General features: G+C 42.3%; 1 protein-coding gene across 3 annotated transcripts in view; it reads right to left on the reverse strand.

The window, feature by feature from the left end:
- Positions 1-6817: 6817 nt before the first annotated feature.
- The window catches only part of LOC309699713 (ATP-binding cassette sub-family C member 4-like), a 41420-nt gene continuing 27647 nt past the window's right edge, over positions 6818-20590 (reverse strand). For all 3 annotated transcript variants that reach the window (XM_082522856.1, XM_082522857.1, XM_082522855.1), the window contains exons 17-31: positions 20489-20526; positions 19942-20066; positions 19634-19780; positions 17673-17752; positions 16463-16613; positions 16242-16361; positions 15731-15841; positions 13925-14025; positions 13628-13819; positions 13391-13546; positions 13036-13125; positions 12780-12952; positions 12549-12654; positions 11851-11985; positions 6818-11760 (exon numbers count right to left, since the gene is read on the reverse strand). In XM_082522856.1, the coding sequence (XP_082378982.1) occupies positions 11743-11760; positions 11851-11985; positions 12549-12654; positions 12780-12952; positions 13036-13125; positions 13391-13546; positions 13628-13819; positions 13925-14025; positions 15731-15841; positions 16242-16361; positions 16463-16613; positions 17673-17752; positions 19634-19780; positions 19942-20066; positions 20489-20526 (1743 nt within the window). In that variant the 3' untranslated portion in view covers positions 6818-11742. The remainder of the gene's footprint in view (positions 11761-11850; positions 11986-12548; positions 12655-12779; positions 12953-13035; positions 13126-13390; positions 13547-13627; positions 13820-13924; positions 14026-15730; positions 15842-16241; positions 16362-16462; positions 16614-17672; positions 17753-19633; positions 19781-19941; positions 20067-20488; positions 20527-20590) is intronic.

The raw sequence follows: 20590 nt of genomic DNA on the forward strand, positions 1-20590 counted from the left end.
AAGGTACGGGGCTGTTATTGTAGCAAAAAGATTTGTGTGTATCTCGATACCTGTGTGCGTATTTCTGTGTGACTACATGAGCTCACAAAAAAGGGAAAACAATCATTTTTTAAAAGACCTCCAGTGGCATTCAGTCAATCCACAGGCTTTCACCAATCACAGTTCAGTGTACTAAAATTTGTCCTGGATGTGTTCCAACATCTCAGATATGCTGACTTATGAATGAGGGTTGAGTGTATTTTCATACCTTTATAAAAATGACAAGCAACAAGGAAATTGGGACTGACGTGCAAGGCAGTCAGACTGGCTAAGCTGCAGCTCACCTGTGAGACACTAATGAGTGGAAAACCCAGTAATCTGGAAAGATGATGCCAGCTTCCTCCTGATCAATGTTAGGGAGAATAAATGTTCCACATGCAGTGTTGGTCAAGTTAAGTGAAAAAAGTAATCAGTAACTAATTACTGATGCAGGTGCAGGTGTGCCGCAGCGGTCAGTGGAAGAATCCGCAAGTTTCTCTGTGAATTTCCCATTCCGTGGCAGCGTACTCAGTGCTTGTGTTTAGGGGTTTTTTTCGCTGTAAAAAGAAGTTTTGTTCCCACGCAGTGAGTGAACAGCGGACGCTAATGTTTTTGTCACTGGAACCTATGGTTTAAGAAAGATGCATTTCCCTTAAATTATATTAAATTATTTTAATATTAGATTTGTAAAGCCTAAAGTTGTATGGCTCAAAACTGTTACAAAACTATAGCAGCAGATAAACAGCACACATAAGCTGTAGAAACAAAGAAAAGGAACGCCAGGTGATCCGTTTGTAAGGAATTCAGTCCCACAGTGCATGAATCTACAGGAATATCAGCATTATCTCCACTGAGGTAACATTACAGTATTTAGAATCAGAATCAGAAACTTTATTGTCATTGTCATGAGAACAACGAAATTAAGAATGGTCCCCGATCATTGCATCATCCCTAGCAATATCAAAATATAAATAAAACAATAAAATTCAATAAATAAAATAGATAGAATACTTAAAATACTAATAAGATATAACAGTAAAACATTCACATACATTCCCACACACATGCTTCAGACCGTGCATAGATTAACACAAGAGTGGCGTGATGGACATTTTTTTGTAGTATTCAGATGTGTTATTGCAGTTGGATAACAGCTGTGTTTGAGTCTATTAGTCCTTGCTCTGATTGCCCTGTACCGTCTGCCTGAGGGCAACAGTTCGAACAGGGAGTGGCCAGGATGTGAGGTGTCTTTTATGATGTTTTGGGCCTTTTTAAAACAGTGGGCGTTGTGTAGAACTTCCAGTGTGGGGAGAGGGCAGCCAGTGATCTTTTGGGCGGTGTTAATGATCCCTTGGAGTGCTTTCCTCTGAGCCCCTGTGCAGCTAGTGTACCAGATGCATATGCAGTAAGTTAGAACACTCTCAATGGTGGCTCTGTAGAAGGACACCAGCAGTCTCTGTGTGATGTTATTCCTCCTGAGAATTCTCAGGAAGTACAGTCTCTGTTGGGCCTTTTTCAGCAGCTCGGAGGTGTTCACACTCCAGGAAAGGTTCTCCGCTATATTGACTCCCAGGAAGCGGAAGCTTGCCACCCTTTCTACACAGTCCCCATTTATGAATAGTGGTTGGATCTCTGCCTTTTTCCTTCTGAAGTCTATTATGAGTTCTTTGGTTTTTGAAGTGTTGAGGAGGAGGTTATTGGCCTTACACCATGACGTCAGCTGCTCCACCTCGTCTCTGTACGTAGACTCGTCTCCCTTGGAAATGAGCCCCACCACTGTGGTGTCATCTGCAAATTTCACAAAGATGTTGCTGTGGTGGCGAGGAGTGCAGTCGTGTGTGTAGAGAGAGTAGAGCAGTGGACTGAGCACACAGCCCTGGGGTGAGCCAGTGCTGAGACTCAGGGCTGAGGATGTGTGATGGCCAACTCTGACTCTCTGTCTACGGCCCGAGAGGAAGCTATTGATCCACATGCAGGTGCTGTATGGAAGCCCCAGGTCTTGTAGCTTGGCCACCAGTTTGTGTGGAAGGATGGTGTTAAAAGCTGAGCAGTAATCCACGAAGAGCATCCGCACATAGCTACCATGCTCTACACAAGTATTGAAAGAATGAAAAACAGGCTTCAGGCTGCTGCGTCCACGTTCTCAGGAGCAAGCGTTCCAATATCTGTCAGGACTGGACACCAGAAAAAGAAGACTCAATATCCATGAAAGGCTGGATATTTAATTTGGGTTAAAATATCTTCAGGATGAAAAGGAAATGAAAATACAGACATGTTTATGTAACCCAGATGGAGACAGCGGAAACACACATCTTGCTTTACTCAAACACAACTACAGAAAGTTTCCTGGCAAAACTCAATGACTGGTTGTTGCTCTCTGGAATTGTTGCATGCACAGCGGTTTGTCTCTTTGTCAGCATTAAACCATACCTCAGCCTTCAAACAAGGGAAAGTGGTAGAGTAAAGATCCAAAGACATTTTCAGTCACATTGCTGCACAGATCCTGATGAATTCAGTTCAGTTTTATGTATAACAGTCACCTCAAGCCACTTTATATTCTAAGGCAACGATCCTACAATAGTAGAGACATAACAGAAGGCACACTGTGAAGGAGAGCAAGAGATTAATAACTAATAATTAAAGGCAAAGTGGTATACCGATGTGATGAAGAAGATACACTCAGTGGATCATGGGAAGCCTCCAGCAGCCTAGGCCTATTGCAGCATAACTAAGGGTGGGTTCAGGGTCACCTGATCAGCCCTAACTATATGCTTTAGCAAAAAGGAAAGTTTTAAGCTGAAGGGTTCAAATCCCGCCATCACCTTCCTGGTCAAAAACTGATCTGATCTACGGGGATGTTGTTTCCATACGGATGTTCCAGACGCTTTTATAATGTGAGAAAAACAGATAGTGAATAGTGAATCTAACACGTCAGCCTTTTACAAATATCTGTTCCCCGTTCTCAGCATCAACATAGTAAACCAGGCATGGGACTGGTTAAGCAATAATTCAATTAGCTCAGGATAAAAATGGATTCAGAAGCCTGCGCTTGTGAGTTTGAGGTACAGCGTGTTCTTTTGTTTTTAGTTTTTTATTATAATTGAGTAATAATTTAAAAGAATCCTTGAACACAAATTTGCTCTTGCTATCAAGTCTAACAAGGACATCTAAGAAATTTTGGAGAAGTACAGTGGGGCAAAAAAGTATTTAGTCAGCCACCGATTGTGCAAGTTCCCCCACTTAAAATGATGACAGAGGTCAGTAATTTGCACCAGAGGTACACTTCAACTGTGAGAGACAGAATGTGAAAAAAAAATCCATGAATCCACATGGTAGAATTTGTAAAGAATTTATTCGTAAATTAGGGTGGAAAATAAGTATTTGGTCAATAACAAAAATACAACTCAATACTTTGTAACATAACCTTTGTTGGCAATAACAGAGGTCAAACGTTTACTATAGGTCTTTACCAGGTTTGCACACACAGTAGCTGGTATTTTGGCCCATTCCTCCATGCAGATCTTCTCGAGAGCAGTGATGTTTTGGGGCTGTCGCCGAGCAACACGGACTTTCAACTCCCGCCACAGATTTTCTATGGGGTTGAGGTCTGGAGACTGGCTAGGCCACTCCAGGACTTTCAAATGCTTCTTACGGAGCCACTCCTTTGTTGCCCGGGCGGTGTGTTTTGGATCATTGTCATGTTGGAAGACCCAGCCTCGTTTCATCTTCAAAGTTCTCACTGATGGAAGGAGGTTTTGGCTCAAAATCTCACGATACATGGCCCCATTCATTCTGTCCTTAACAGGGATCAGTCGTCCTGTCCCCTTGGCAGAAAAACAGCCCCATAGCATGATGTTTCCACCCCCATGCTTCACAGTAGGTATGGTGTTCTTGGGATGCAACTCAGTATTCTTCTTCCTCCAAACACGACGAGTTGAGTTTATACCAAAAAGTTCTACTTTGGTTTCATCTGACCACATGACATTCTCCCAATCCTCTGCTGTATCATCCATGTGCTCTCTGGCAAACTTCAGACGGGCCTGGACATGCACTGGCTTCAGCAGCGGAACACGTCTGGCACTGCGGGATTTGATTCCCTGCCGTTGTAGTGTGTTACTGATGGTGACCTTTGTTACTTTGGTCCCAGCTCTCTGCAGGTCATTCACCAGGTCCCCCCGTGTGGTTCTGGGATCTTTGCTCACCGTTCTCATGATCATTTTGACCCCACGGGATGAGATCTTGCGTGGAGCCCCAGATCGAGGGAGATTATCGGTGGTCTTGTATGTCTTCCATTTTCTGATGATTGCTCCCACAGTTGATTTTTTCACACCAAGCTGCTTGCCTATTGTAGATTCACTCTTCCCAGTCTGGTGCAGGTCTACAATACTTTTCCTGGTGTCCTTCGAAAGCTCTTTGGTCTTGGCCATGGCGGAGTTTGGAGTCTGACTGTTTGAGGCTGTGGACAGGTGTCTTTTATACAGATGATGAGTTCAAACAGGTGCCATTCATACAGGTAACGAGTGGGGGACAGAAAAGCTTCTTACAGAAGACATTACAGGTCTGTGAGAACCAGAGATTTTCCTTGTTTGAGGTGACCAAATACTTATTTTCCACCCTAATTTATGAATAAATTCTTTACAAATCCTACCATGTGAATTCATGGATTTTTTTTTCACATTCTGTCTCTCACAGTTGAAGTGTACCTCTGGTGAAAATTACTGACCTCTGTCATCATTTTAAGTGGGGGAACTTGCACAATCAGTGGCTGACTAAATACTTTTTTGCCCCACTGTACCTTTAACAGTGTAACATCTGCAACATTGTTTCAACTTTTATTTTAGAACAATTTTTCACTGTGACTATATATCAACAAAACGCAGACACCTGATGGTTATTCACCATCAAAACATTTGCTGGGCAGTTTCTCATAATGTCATCATCTGTTTTATAAGGTGTTGATTTAATGTACATTGATTTCGACATTTCCAGGCTCAAGTGTTTCTGCTGTCACTATCTTAGCTGCAAAACACAAAAAATGGATGGGTCTGACTGTGCATACTGGGCCTACAGAGAGGAGGTTCAGGATCTGAAGAGATTGTGTGACAACAACAACCTACATCTGAACACAACCAAGACCAAGGAGATGGTAATCGACTTCAGGAGAACAAAGTGATCTGAGTACTCCACCCTCTACATTGATGGAAAGGAGGTAGAAAGAGTAGAAAGCTTTAAGTTCCTCAGGGTCCACATCTTGGCCAACCTTACCTGGTCCACAAACATTTCCCACCAGGTAGAAAAAGAACAACCAAGGATGTACTTTCTTAGGAAGCCCAAATACCCTAAAGACTGCTAATTAACTTCTACCGCTCCGCTTATCTTATAGTGACTAACGAGTTGACAGAAAACACATTGGGTAATGAGAGTGCAGTTTCATACTCCAGATAGTACGACTAGCAGACTTCATTATTTTCATTGAATTTAACCCTAAATAAATGAAAGGAAAAAAACCAAACAAAAAAAATCAGCAGGTAGACATTTACAGATGTCAAGACAGTAAGCTGTTTTCCTATTTTCTATAGGACAGTATGTCTGTGAAGGTTCTCAGTCATCCAGGTCATCGTAGTCCAAGGAGCTTGCAAAGAAAAGCGTCTGGACTTCTTTAAGTTGCTTGAAGACGTTTCACCTCTCATCCGAGAAGCTTCTTCAGTTCTAAGGTCAAATGGTGGTGAGTCCCAGATTTAAACCCAGTGGGAGTATCCCCCCAAAGAGGGACAAAAGGACCCCCTGATGATCCTCTAATCACCTGAGCCAAGGTGTGAAAATGGGTGTGGGTCCCAATCAACCAGGGTTTCGGGTGAGCTCATTATGAAGCCTGGCCCCACCTTATCATGCGATTTCCTGAGGTCAGATGGCCCAGGATGTGAGTGGGCGTTTGAGTTCCCTCCCGAGACGCCTTAACGCCCACTCACATCGTGGGGGAGCACCTGCTTCAAGTTTGAGACAAGTTACTACCTTAAGTGGAGAGGTTTAAGCATCTCTTGTTCACGAGTGATGGGAGAGTGGAGTGCGAGACTGACAGACGGACTGAGGTGGAAGCTGTACTGATCTGTTGTGGTAAAAAGGGAGCTGGTCAGGTCCTGCCCTCACCTATGGTGAAAGGTGTGGGTAGTGACTGAAAAAAATGATGCTGCGGATACAAGCAGTGGAAATTAGTTTCCTTTGAAGAGTGGCTAGACTTTCTCTCAGAGGGAGTTTGAGTAGAGCTGCTGCTCCTCCACATCAACAGGAGCCAGTTGACATGGTTTCAGGCATCTGATGCCTCATGGTAGCCTCTTGGCAAACCACAACAAAATATGAATGGCACCACAGAGTCAAACATGGTGCCACATGAACTGAAGACCCAAAAAAAACCCCAAAACAGATTTGTCCTTCCTTTGGAGAGCTTCAGATTTGGGGGTTCAGTCTATATAGCGGAATAATTTTTGTGTTGACTGACTGATCAACAATTTGGACTTCACCTTTTCATACCTCGTATTTGTTACTATTCCCTTTTTTTATTCACGTTTAGTAACATTTTCATTTTTTTGTCACATTTAATGCACTCTTGGAAAGCAAAAACACAAAGTCACCCAGCCCCACCCCCAGCCTTCAGTAGTTTTCCAATTCTGCTATCTTTCCTCAACAACTGCAAGCTGAAAGGTAAGCATTCCTGAATCACAGCTTCCACAGCACAGGGGGCTCTTGGCACACAAGCATCTCGCTAATGAAAATATGTATTTACAAGACAGCAGCAGCTGTGCATGCCAGCTCAAGTAGACAGTGTAGCAGTGCCAAGCTAAATGCAAACTGCAGTGCAAAACGAGTTCGTTTGTGTTGCTCTCAGTTCAAGCCCTTTACAGTTAAGAGTCATAGTGATTTACAGCAGTGGTCAGGAATTTACAGAATACCGAGGTCAATGTTATCTTCCAACAGCTGTGGTTCCAAGATTTTTAATCTTATGACCCTTTAGTACTGTCTACCAAATGTCTACTGAAAACCATTTGTCATTCTGTGCATGTGACCTTTAATTAATGATTTTCAGATTATTTTAATAGATATTTTGTTATGCCCAGAAAAGTGTTGACTTTAATTCAAAAGCCAAAGACAGTCTATGTTCTACACCTCACATTTTTTTAACAGTAACAAAAAAAATAAAATAAAATGGGTCAGTTGAATTTTGTGAAAAAAATGGTTGACACAATGACTTCAGCAAACTTTTGTCATTCAAACCTAACATTAGGTTCACAGTTTACAAAAGCACTGGTTAAGAAAAACATACCCAAAAACAAACTGATAGAAGCAATATAAAACCACCCCATAAATTTCAATTTTCAAAACACTATACAGGAGTATTTGGAGCCACACATTTCCAGACAGCAGTCTTTTAATATTTAAGGTAAGTGTCATCCAGGGAAGGACGGACGTTGTTTTGCTGTGCTGTATTTTAATGTGAAGTGTACATGTTTATTTTTTATATTGCATGCATTGGTTATATTTTTGTGCAGTGTTTTATTTAGTTTGCATGTTTTAGTTGCCGGCAAATTGTCCTGGAGAGACTCCGCCTTTTCCCCCGTTTTGACTAATTGGACACACCTGAAGAGGAAAGGAAAGGTAATTTACAGAGTGCTCAATGACACATAAAAGGGTTGGAGCCGGTGTTCAACAAAAGATGTAACACGGAGAATGCGAGACAGACAGAGGAAAGACACAGACGATCCGAGGGGAGAGCGAGAGACGATCAGAGAGTAGAGATGATCAGATGGAGCAGACGACCAGCGACTGGGAAGAGAGATTACCAGCGACTGGAAAGGGGAAACGATCAGAGGAAAAAAAGGCAGATGACCAGCGACTAGGGACGCGTAGCGGCAGTCTGGTGGCAATAACGACAAGAGCCAGCTCGTGCACTGCGGGAGAACAGAAGCAGTGAGACCGCGGTGCCGATTGCAGTTTAAGGAAGCGGCGGGCGGAGTTGAGAGCTCTGCCCTCCCAGGTAAGTCTTTGACTTATCCTTTTTTATAAAGTAAACTGCCAAAGGAATAGTGACTGCCGCTCCCTCCCTTTCTTCAGTGCACCAGGACGTGGAATGCGAGGAGGAAGGCGAGGACTCTGCTGGGTTTCCCTCTTTTATTACTACGCTGGATTTCTTAGTTTTTCTGTGACTTTTAGGCCGTGGTGGATTCCACTGGACTTTTAATGTTGTGTGTTATTGATTTTTATTGTGTCTTCCCTTGGCCAAGGTTGTTTTAATTCATTTTACCTTTTTAACTATTTAAATATAATAAATTATATTTTTAATTCTACAGTTTTTGTATCGTGTGCTTTTCCCTCGGCGGCTCCACTGCTCTGCCCGCTTTGAGGAAGGTTTCCTTCCTTTTAAAAAACACAAACCATCTTGGAAACATAATCAGCCTTTCCGCTCCGGTGTCACATAAGGAATCAATGAGACACAAGTCTCACACTGTTAAAGTAATTTACAAAGAGTGTAAAACAAGGCAAGCAAAGCAAAAGAATAATATCCCCCCCCCCCCCCCCCCAAAAAAAAAAAAAAAATCAATAAAGGTTTAGCAGAGGAGACTTTTATAACAGTGATGTATACAGTTGTAGCTAAATCAATACTACATTATGACATCTCTGCTGGCTGTGGTCAGAGATGCAACCAGACACATATTTGGCCACAGAAATAGCTAGCAGGCGTACATAACAAGAATTAAATGTTCTGTAGTTGATACACAGAAATGCAGAGAATTTTTCACCCCAGCACAGTCAGTGACTTGTGCACCAGAAGCTTTGCTAGAAAAACAATAATGAACAGCCACGATTACAAGTATTTGCAGAACTCAAGCAAACTGTTTCTTACACCATCACATTGTTCATAACCAAATTGCACAACGTTCATTATAGCTATGGATGCATGGGCATCCAACCAATGAACAGCAATAAATCTAATCACATCAAATCTAGGCTTAAAGATAAGATAATGTCCAAAACAAAGTCAGGGTTCAAAAACATTTTTTAAAGAAAAAAATAACCATCAGGTTTGGGAAACTGCAGGTATGTGCCAAGTAGGGATGGGTATCGTTTAGGTTTTATCCGATACGGTGCCAAATCGGTACTTTTGAAACGGTGCCGGTGCTTAAACGGTGCTCGAACCGGTGCTTAAAGAATGGAGAACACAAACTTTGTCCAAAAACCTCTCATGTTCAGCTGGGTTTTTTTGTAAAAAGATAACAATGTGTGCCTTTTCTGCAGCTATGGGGCATATATGGCATCACTCTTGGCTGGAAGCAGTGCTTAAACAATGGAAAAAACACAAACTTTGTCCAAAAACCTCTCATGTTTAACTGTTTCCCACTTTTTCTTTGGTCATTTTAGCCTTTTTGGCCAGGGTGAAGCGAGTATCTGCCATCAAACAAGAAGACAGCCGCATGTAGCTATGATGATGTTTGCTAGTTCACCTTACATGCATTAATGTAATAACGTGGTTAGCCTACTCAACGTAAATTACACACGAACAACATGAAGCTACTCATGCAGAGAAGAACGGCTGCTGCTGCATCATCATCCTCATCATTTCTGCTACACTGGCAGGGCTAGGGGCCAGGACTCTATTCTTCAGGTTTTTGGGGGATGTTGCTCCGGGTCCGATAACTGGCAACCCACCCGACGTGCACGGTGTGAGGTCTCGCAGCAAGCTATCAAATACGGCGCATTTCTCGGCTTTTAAAAAAAACGCTATGCGTCGCCAGCTGTTTCATCGGATTCTTGGTGTTACCTCCTTTGACAGTATCACAGTATCAGCTTAAAGCACTTGTTGCAGGCTGCTGAGTTTGCATATTTTGCTGTGAAGTACAGCCAGACTTTTGACCGCTTCGCCTTGGACATTTTTAATCTGTAGCTCTGCTCTAACTGAACGTACGTACCTGGCCCCGCCTACTATCCTCGGAAACGTAAAATGATTGGCTAGCAGTGTATCACAGCTCAGGAAAAAAAAGCACCGAAATAAAGCACCGAAATGTGCGCTGCTTTTCGGTCTGGTTACTACCGTTTATGTCAGAACCGGTGCCATGATCACCGGTACCCATCCCTAGTGCCAAGGTAACCAAACACTGTGTATGGATATGTTACATCTGTTTTTCTCACTGAATAATGGATAGGAGTTTTCATGTATGACTTATTTGGGTTCATTTCATGTATAATTGTTAACAGGAATGTATTTTATTCCAATGATAATGTAGCTAGTTACTTTAGGAAAGCTCAGCACACTATAGAACGGAAGCTCTCTCTATTAGGAATACATCTAACAGAACAACGGAGTCCAGTTAAACTGAACTTGTGTGGTTTAAAACTGCTTTGTACCTTCTCTATACTAACTGAAGACTCCAAAGCTGAAAAAGAAACACTGAAATTGCAAAAATCATCAATGTTCCTGGCAAACAAATTGGCAACCACTGATCATTTTCACACATCATTTGTTCATGGATTTGGTTTATTATGAAACAACACCTACTCAGGCAGGTGGCTCAGGAGTTAGAGCATGTCATCACTAGACAGGCGGTTCAATCCTTGAAAAAGTGCTTGTATGAATGTGTGTGTGAATGGTGTTTAAAGTACTTTGAGTAATCAAGTAAAAAAGCACTATATGAGAACCAGTCCATTTACCCATCTCCAGTCTTTATGCTACACAAACTACCATCTAGCTTCAGCTCCTTAGTTAATGAAGAGTCACAAGAGGTTTGCTGTTAGAATTATGAACAGCATTAATGGAGGAAAATTCACTGGTTACTTCAAAGGAGAGAATTCGTGTTAGAGCCAGTAGCTAGATATAAATTTAGGCATTTACTTCCAGAATTTACATAGACTGTTGTAAGTATACCTAAACTCTTTCACCACAGCAGGGCCATTGTGGCTACTACATTATTACTGCTGCTAAATGGAAACCTGACACCAAGATAGTGAACCTTGAACTATAGAGTAGCAGAAGACAACACTGTCAACTAAGCACAATAAAGAGTCAGTTGGAGTAGAGCCCCACCATCATCCCATCCTATAGTCAAGACTACTAAAAAGACATAAGCTCTGGATGATCCACCACACAGTCTGCTCCAGCCCCAGTTTTCAGCCCTGGACTCCTGGACATTTAAGATTCAGCTTTATCTGGTTTGCATAGGCAGCAACCTGCCCAGTCAACCTTTCTGACCTGCTCCCTGTTCCCTCAATATCCCAACCCCTTTAAATTCTGCAATAAATATTAATCTTTCTATATAACTCTAGCTTCCTATCTGTTTGTGTTGTCAGCTAATCCTCTTAGCTATGGGTCATCGGATAGGAGAGTGGTTATTAAAATATGTAACCAATAAGCACTGCAAGGCAACCAAGTGTAGCACAATTGTAGAGCTCAGCATTTCAAAAAAAGGGGTAAATATAACCCCTGGAAGGTTCGTGGTATAAATGATCCTTATCATTTGTAATGATCATTGTTGTGTTTTTTCATTTAGGTGTAAGCCATGGATCAGAGACGGCAGTGATTTCTTTTAGTAGTTAGACATTTATTTAAAAATACCAAGGGCGTCCAATTTAAACCCACGGTGGTTCTACTGTTCTAGGATCCAAGTGTACAAGTTAGCAAAGTGGTAGAAGGCTTCCAGTTCTTAGGCACAACAGTCACGCTTCACTGGCCACAGACTTTCAGGACCTCTGTGCTGCCTGGAGGGGAAAAACGTTATTTTAATTCGAATTAACTTAAAAACAGAGTCCAAAGTTCTCTCTCCACCCTATCCACTTTTTTCAGCTCACCTGTCTAGCTGACTCCAGTAGAGATGCTGACTCAGCTTGGCCAATCTGTTGCACCATCCTGTAGAGAGCACCTTCTTTGTTTTGCAGCAGGGTAAAGGGGTGGTCGAATTCCTGGATGGTCCCACTCTCCAGAACCTTAAAAATAGACAAATGTCCTCTTCACCAATAACGGTAAACTTACAGTCCTTTAAAAGCTAGCATGTGAAAAATATATAAAGACTGACACGCTACACAGCAATAATAATGAACTCAAATTAGTTTGAAAATGGTGCTACATCTCAAAAACTACTTTGGAAAATATATCTATAAATTGGGACGATCCTGATTGTAATCTTTACCAATATCAGTTATTTCATGGGCCCAGAACTTTAAATCCATTCACTGTGACTGATTCGTCTGTTATCCAGACATGTAACAGTCCTCTGCAGTCCTTTTTTAAACTGACAACCTGCTAAGGATGAGCCAAACAGGAACCTGGCCAGTGCATGATCGCTTTCACGATCATTAGGCATGGGTACTGATTGACAAAATGCATTTCCCACCCCTATGAAAACTGATTAACACACTGTCAGACTGAAAATGGACAGCTAAAGTTAAAATTTAAAGATCCTCAAGGTGTTCCTGAGAGATAATATGATTATAAAACATGGTTGATTGAAATTAAATTAAACTGCACTGAGACAGAAGAGATGACTCACAAGTATGCGGTCACTGTCTATAATGGTGTTGAGGCGATGCGCGATAGTGATCACTGTGCATTCTTTGAACTTGTCTCGTATGGTTTTCTGGATCAGCTCGTCTGTCCTGTAATCACAGCAACAACCAAAACACAGTAGAAACATATGGGAGAGGTGTGCTGAGAAAACTAGTGGATGTGTAATGACATTTCTGTGTATGCTTTATATGTGCTGGCAATGTGTTTGGAGGACCTCGGGTCCACGTTAGCTGTGGCTTCATCGATGATGAGGATGCGGTTCTTCCTCAGGACTGCTCTGGCCAGGCACAGCAGCTGCCTCTGGCCCATGCTGAAGTTGGAGCCTGACTCAGCCAGGACAGTCTCCAGCTTCCCAGGCAGCTCCTCCACCACAGACTTCATCTGTACCTGCAGTGAACATGGAGAGGAGAAACCTGTAGCTGGTCTGTGGGCAGTAACGACAAATCTGGGTGTGCTAATTAAATACTAGCCTCTTCCAGAGCTTTCCACAGGTCTTCATCAGTGTGCTGGTTGAAAGGGTCCAAGTTCTTCCTCACACTGTCAGTAAAGAGAACTGGGTCCTGGGGAGCAGAGGGGAGAGAAGTCAGGGAGAAAAATCAGTAGACTCTGCTACGTCATTAATTCTATGTACCGGATATGGATTTGGAAACGACACGCAGTATCGTATGACTTTGAAAATCTGTGTTTTGAGTTTAATTTACTGAAAATAAATGATATAGCAGTTTCAATTAATAGAAGAATAACAGAAATGGATAGCATTATTGTAACAGTGAGATTGTAACTACGTATTTCTTCAGGCAGTTGAAGTGTCATCTGATGTTGTACCTGAGGAATGATGGACATCTTCTGGCGCAGGTCATGTAGGCCAATCTCAGAGGTCACAATACCGTCGATGTAGATCTTTCCCTGGGGCTCTGCCAGGCGAAACAGAGCCGAGACCAGAGAGCTTTTCCCCGCTCCTGTTCTACCCACAATACCAACCTGACCCACAGGACACAAAACATCAACAGCTGATCATCACTCAGACCCCAACCAGCTGTTCTCCACAAACCGATGTGTCACCTTCTCTTTGGGTTGAAACGTGGCGTTGATGTCTTTGAGGACCGGTGGTCCATCCTTGCTATAAAAGAAGTTCACTCGATCAAAGGTTATCATTCCTTGGCTCGGCCAATCAGGGGGAGGACGCTTCTGAGTTTCTAAGGGTGCTTCACTCTTTAGCTCAGTGTACTCCACCACCCTCTCCACTGATGTCATCTGAAAAAATCACGAGCTACCTTCAGCAGGTCATAACAGCATGTCATGTGAATATCTGATAACAGAAGAAAAAAGCCTTAAATTTAAATGTCACTCTGTTTTTACCATGTTCTCCACCTCGGCACTTTGTCTCACTGTCCACTGGAAGTTTCCCATCAGTGTCACAGCATAGGTAAGAACCAGGCCTACCTCTCCAGCCACCAGCCCTAATAAATTTAAGAAGGAAAAAAACAGACCACGTGAGTTTGTTCTTCTAAACCTATTTAACAAAGTGTTGAATTGGCCAGTGTGCTGCCAGTTTAGCTTTTGTAGCTTTAGCTTGGACTCTGGTATTGCAGTCAGTAACACATTGCCATCTTTACATAATTTTTAGTCAAATCGTTTTGTAACTGCAAAAGTACAAGATCATTGTGCAAAGAAAGTGACACTAGTAAGAGACATATATTCACTGAGATGGTTCTACCTTCATAATATTGGGAGTGATCCTGAATGTTACTTGAGCTTTATAGCAAGACGAGTAAAGAAAAACCCTTTTACCCAGTGGATCATTTTTCTCTGTTTTATTTAAACCACAAAAGAGAAACTAAAACTGCATGCAGATAACAGATCTCAAATTACATGCATCATTTGCAAGGTCTCCAATCATCAGGAGTCTAAGGAGCTTGGAAAGAAAAGCGTCTGGACTTCTTTAAATTTCCTTGAAGATGTTTCACCTCTCATCCAAGAAGCTTCTTCAGTTCTAAGAGTAATTGGTGGAGAGTCCCAGATTTTAAGCCCTATCTGAGTGTTCCCCCAAGAGGGACATGGACCCCCTATTGATCCTCTACCTAATCACACGAGCCAAGGTGTGAAAACAGGTGTGGGTCACAATCAACCAAGGTTTTGTGTGAACCCACTGTTAAGCCTAGCCCGACCCTAATCAGGAGCTTTAATTAACTAATTAATTAAAAAAAAAAAAAAAGCAAAGCCAGTAACGTAACACCGTAAATAAGACAGGACTGAGACCTTGGTAAAAATCATGCGATGCCACACAATTGCTCTGAATCAAGATAGGAACAGAATTAATCAGTATTTGAGATTATTGAAGGAGAGTTAAATGAATGGACTGTTGCAGATGATTTTTGCAGATGATGTGGTTCTGTTGGCTTCATCGGGTGGGGGCCTCCAGCTCGCACTGGAACGGTTCGCAGCCGAGTGTGAAGCAGTGGGAATGAGGATCAGCACCTCCAAATCTGAGGCCATGGTTCTCAGCCGGAAAAGGGTGGAGTGTCCACTCCGGGTCGGGGATGAGTTCCTGCCCCAAGTGGAGGAGTTCAAGTATCTCGGGGTCTTGTTCGCGAGTGATGGAAGAAGGGAGCCGGAGATCGACAGACGGATTGGGGCTGCAGCTGCAGTAATGCAGACGCTGCACCGGTCCGTCGTGGTGAAGAGGGAGCTGAGTGTAAAAGCGAAGCTCTCAATTTACCGGTCGATCTACGTCCCTACCCTCACCTATGGCCACGAGCTGTGGGTAGTGACCGAAAGAACGAGATCGCGGATACAAGCAGCAGAAATGAGCTTCCTCCGAAGGGTGGCTGGCCTCTCCCTCAGAGTAGAGCAGCTGCTGCTCCACATCGAAAGGAGCCAGCTGAGGTGGTTCGGGCATCTGACAAGGATGCCCCCTGGGCGCCTCCTGGGTGAGGTGTTCCAGGCATGTCCCACCGGGAGGAGGCCCCGGGGCAGACCCAGGACACGCTGGAGAGATTATATCTCTCGGCTGGCCTGGGAACGCCTTGGTATTCCCCCGGATAAGCTGGAGGAGGTGGCTGGGGAGAGGGAGGTCTGGGCCTCTTTGCTTAGGCTGCTGCCCCCGCGACCCGGCCCCGGACAAAGCGGATGAAGATGGATGGATGGACGTTGTTAATTCTTTACCATCTCTGAGTAATATCAAGCCAAATGCTGTGAGGGTAATAAATATGGAGCAAATGCTGTCGAGGCGTAGTGCAAACCAGCGGGAGGTCATCAGGAACAAAAACCAGGCCTCTGAAACAAAAGAGCAGAAAAAAACCTGAGACTGAATTACTCAAATTTGAACTTGAGTCAACAATACTCCATCAGCATTTTACAGCTCAGGGGTACAAAACTGCAAAGGCAGACTTATTTTTTGTATCTGGATTACTACAGGGCAAGTAATAGACTTGGTTTGTCGTTCAATTTCTTATTTGTCTTCTTTTTGCTTCGTTAAGCAGATACATCATACATTGAAACCCTGACTGCAGTGGCCTGGGTTCAAGTCTTCACCATTTTGCTGCATGTCTTTCAAAAATGCACCATAGTAAAGTTGTCTCACAGAATTTTTGGACTTAACACTGAAAATTAATCAGTCACTTTACAAATTCCAGTCAGCCTGGAAAGTGTAAATGTTTATTCTCAAAGAGTAAACCTGAGTGAAGGTCCTGATGGGCATCAAAGTCTTTCTTTAACTTCTCTTCTGATCTGGAAGCTCTGATTGTAGAAAGACCATTAAGGGAAGAGGACAGGTGTGAGAGAACTGGACTCCGAGCTGTAGAAAGGGCAAAATGAAAAGACAAGAACTACTTTTGCTGGCCCTTTCAGATTATTTTTTCCCCCAAAACAAATTATATAAATAATAAATCAACATACTTGTTGACTCAAGGCGTTTGATATCACGTGAGGTACGAAGGTACAAGCTCCTCAAATACAGAAAGATTAACAGGAGAGGCACAACAGGGATGAGGATGAGAGGAATAACTGAGGCTGCCACCGCGATAACGCCAACATTCTGTAAAAATAACTTAAAAAAAACATCATATAATGAAAAATAATGAAAACACTGAAAGATCTTGTTAAGTCAAAATAAAGAAAACATGGACCAAAGTAATGAGTGCTACACCTTCTAATCATTTAAGTAATAGTGGCAACTGTCAGTTCATGAAATTTCTTCCCTCCTAGATATTCTACATTCAGCTTTAAGTGGAGCCATTTAGCAACCACAGCATGAAGTTGCAGAGTTACAGAGTGGGGTCACTCTGCTGAGGCACATAGCGCGTTTAAAAAACTACCAGTGCTCAAAAAGCATACAAAAACTCTATGCTGGAAGTCCCAAAAACGTGATTATGTTCATCTGGACGTAGTGTTTTCAGTGGGAGAAACCTCCGGCAGAACCAGGCTCAGGGAGGGGCGGGGCCATCTCCCGTGACCGGTTGGGGGTGGGAGAAGGAAAACAGGATAAAAGACATGCTGTGGAAGAGAGCCAGAGATACCTCCCCAACCTTATCAACAGCACATTTGTACAATGACTGAAACCAGCCCAATGAATGAACAATGGGCTGTGGGGTCAGTTCCTTGATTGTTAATATGCAAATTGCCATGACCATTGATCAACAATTACTGATCAAAGCCCATTGATCAAGGGCATGGGTAAAATTCACAGAGAGTTGGGGTATGGCTGCAATCACAGCATTGTAAGTTGGTGAAAGATGTACCCTTAGGCCCCCTCCTCGATTCAGAGATGGTCTTTCCCTTTTCACGTAAATGGCCTCCTTGACTCCACGCTCAAACCAGCGTTCCTCCCTATCCAGGATGTGTAATCCTCATAAACTTGGGGAAACCTGCAGTCAGTCCAGACTGAAGAAGTCACTTAGATGAGTGATGAAACGTTTCTCCCACAAAATGCTATGTCAAGATGAACAGAATCAATTTTTTGGGATTTCCTTACATGGATGATTGAGCATGTATGCTTGAAGGTTCATAGCATGGGTTTCTGTGGACAAGCAGCTCCTGTAAATGTAACATGGTGTAGGTGGCACAGTATTTTTGTCTACATATGTATATAATTTATGGTAGTCTTTACTTGATAGAAGTCCACAAAGGTGATAGGTAGCACGGAGTCCATTTGGCTGACATCTTTGGAAAACCTGTTGAGTATTCTTCCTACAATGCAGACACAGTTTTAATTAACAGGACTATGTTGTTAAAGGGCAGAATGTCAACTTGAAAATATTCTGTGTTATAAGTGGATGTGAGGCCTGCAGTTCAGACTTTAGGAGTTTCTGGCTAATGTGTGTGATTGCTTATTGAAAATGGTTTAAAAATGAAATTAAAAATGAAATTAAACCAAATCTGTGAGCAGAATGTGAGAAAATAACAGCTTTAAAGTTATGTCCTAGATGTTTATGCAATCTATACAGAGATCTCAACTAAAGTAAGCAGGCTAACATGTTAATACCAGCCTTAAAAGCTTTCAGTGTCTCCGGTGTTATTGGATAGTTAGCAAGATTTAATTCTGCGGTTTGTCTTTTAAACATTGGGGATTGATACCTACGAATTTTCCAGTGAAACACTGCCCCAATTGGTGACAGTTTTGATTTATTTTTGAATTAGAGTTGTAGAGGCTAAGCCTACGCTTGAAGCCACTGAGGTGGTCGTTAACGGGGGTGACGCGATGTCACTGGTATGCATGAATTAAGTTCACAGTCCAATAAATCCAGCAGTATGTATCTTGTCCTTTTTGGTCTTTATTCTGTATCGCCTTAGCATAACAGCGCAACGATCACAAACTGTTTGCCTTCTCAATGACACACCTGACGCCGATTACGTGCGTCTACCTTAAATACCTTTACATTACATAATCAAAACAGAAAAAGGTGACCTCTAGTGACCACATAAGGTATTAACCCAAGAATGGCTCCTACACCCCGGCCCCTAATTGAAATGGCTATCAGACATGGCAATTCTAATCACAAAGAAAATAAGGAGCCACTAATACAGTCTACTTTAGACCTATACATTCACATAAATAAACATAAGTAACACACTTTTAGATTACAGTCTCATGTAACAAGCAAAGTTTAGTTACAGGTCTTTCCAGAATATTAGTCTTTGTTTTTAAACGTGCAGATCGCACAAGTCCTTTTTTGTCACGAATGGCTTCCAGAACTCTTCCAAGTGGCCAGGAACCACGCGGTGCAGAAGAATCCATTATAATGACTATATCTCCAGGTTTTAGATTCTTCTTCTTTTGGTTCCATTTTTGTCTCTCCTGTAACAAAGGCAGGTATTCGCGTATCCATCGTTTCCAAAAAAGATCTGAGATGTACTGAGCCTGTTTCCATCTTCTCTTCAGATACATATCCTGAGGGTCAAATAGTCCGGGTGGTAAAGATGGTTTTCCTTTCATCAGGAGGATGTGATTTGGTGTAAGTGGCTCTAGGTCTTTTGGATCATCAGAAAGCTTTGTGATGGGTCTGTCATTTAAAATTGCTTCAATTTCACATAGAACCGTATTTAATCCATCGTCGTCCAACTGTTGTTGCTGAAGAACGGATTTCAGAATTCTTCTGATCATACGAATTATCCGTTCCCAAGTTCCACCATGATGTGATGCTCCAGGCGGATTAAAACTCCTGGCTCCTACAAGAGTCTTACATTTTACACCTTTAAACAATGGACCATGGTTCAGGGGGTTGGGAAGCTCATCTTGTAACCGGAAGGTTGCCGGTTCGATCCGAAGCTCTGTTTGTCTTGGTCGTTGTGTCCTTGGGTAAGACACTTCACCTGGTGATGGCCAGAGGGGCTGATGGCGCGATATGGCAGCCTCGCTTCTGTCAGTCTGCCCCAGGGCAGCTGTGGCTACAACTGTAGCTTGCCTCCACCAGTGTGTGAATGTGAGAGTGAATGAATAGTAGAATTGTAAGCGCTCGGAGGCTCTAGAAAAGCGCTATATAAATGCAATCCATTATTAACAAACACTAGGCAGATAAATATGTGACTGTTTCCTCTTAAAAATAAAAATAAATCCTGTGTAGGCCTCACCTATGGGGTTGACATCAAAGAAGCTAACAGGAGTGTGGAGCACAGCACTAAACATGCTGTTGTGAAGAGTCTGAGCTGATCTCACCAGCCCATGAAATATCACCAAACTCCTGGCAAAACCAAAGACCACAGCTGCTGCTGTCAAACCTAAAAGTAAACACAGCAGGACTATATTAAAAAAATAGTTTGGTATTTGATTTACAGCAGGATATTCTACCAAGTAATATAACATAATGGACACTAAACACATGGTAGTCAACAATAGTATGTGAAGATTTCAGTAAGAACTACAGGACTGAAAGGCTTACCTGAATAAATGCTGAGGTAAAAAGAGAGATTAAACTCTTGGTATGAACTAGTAACATTCATTCCACTTTTAAGGCTAACAGCAGTGACTCTGCTGTTTGTGCCGTTTGTAAAATCATCTCTTGCCCTGTCAGGTGAGAAGACAATTAAACAAAGTGTGAAACATAAGAACATCACTTAAACAGTCTAATAAAATGTTCTGTAATTAAATGAATAGAAAAGTAAGCTACTGGCTATACAGAACTGGACTAAAGTCCTGATCTACCACTAATTTCTTTATACTTTGCTTGCAAAATGGGACACACGTGTAGTGAGTTATTGAAAACATACATAGAAATGCAGAACAGAAGGAAAAAATAGATTTATTATTTTTTTGCCTTCCCACTGTCCCCAAAGCGCTTGCTGTTTTATCAAATCTCTTTGTAGGGCCTTTACATTACAATATATCTAAAAACGTTTTAGCTCCTTAGAAGCAAATTATAAAGAAATGAGGTGTATCTCAAGACTTGCACAGTGTTACACAGTACTAAAAGTGTGTTGAGTTCTCACCAGTATACCAACCACCAGTCCTGAAGGATATATGCCACCTATTGAAAAGAAACAAACAATAAAAAAAAAGGTTCAACTTGGTTTTGTTTCTTATGTTCACAA

This window comes from Aulonocara stuartgranti, assembly GCF_965226115.1.
Source record: "Aulonocara stuartgranti genome assembly, chromosome: 23".
In the NCBI taxonomy this organism is placed as follows: domain Eukaryota; kingdom Metazoa; phylum Chordata; class Actinopteri; order Cichliformes; family Cichlidae; genus Aulonocara; species Aulonocara stuartgranti.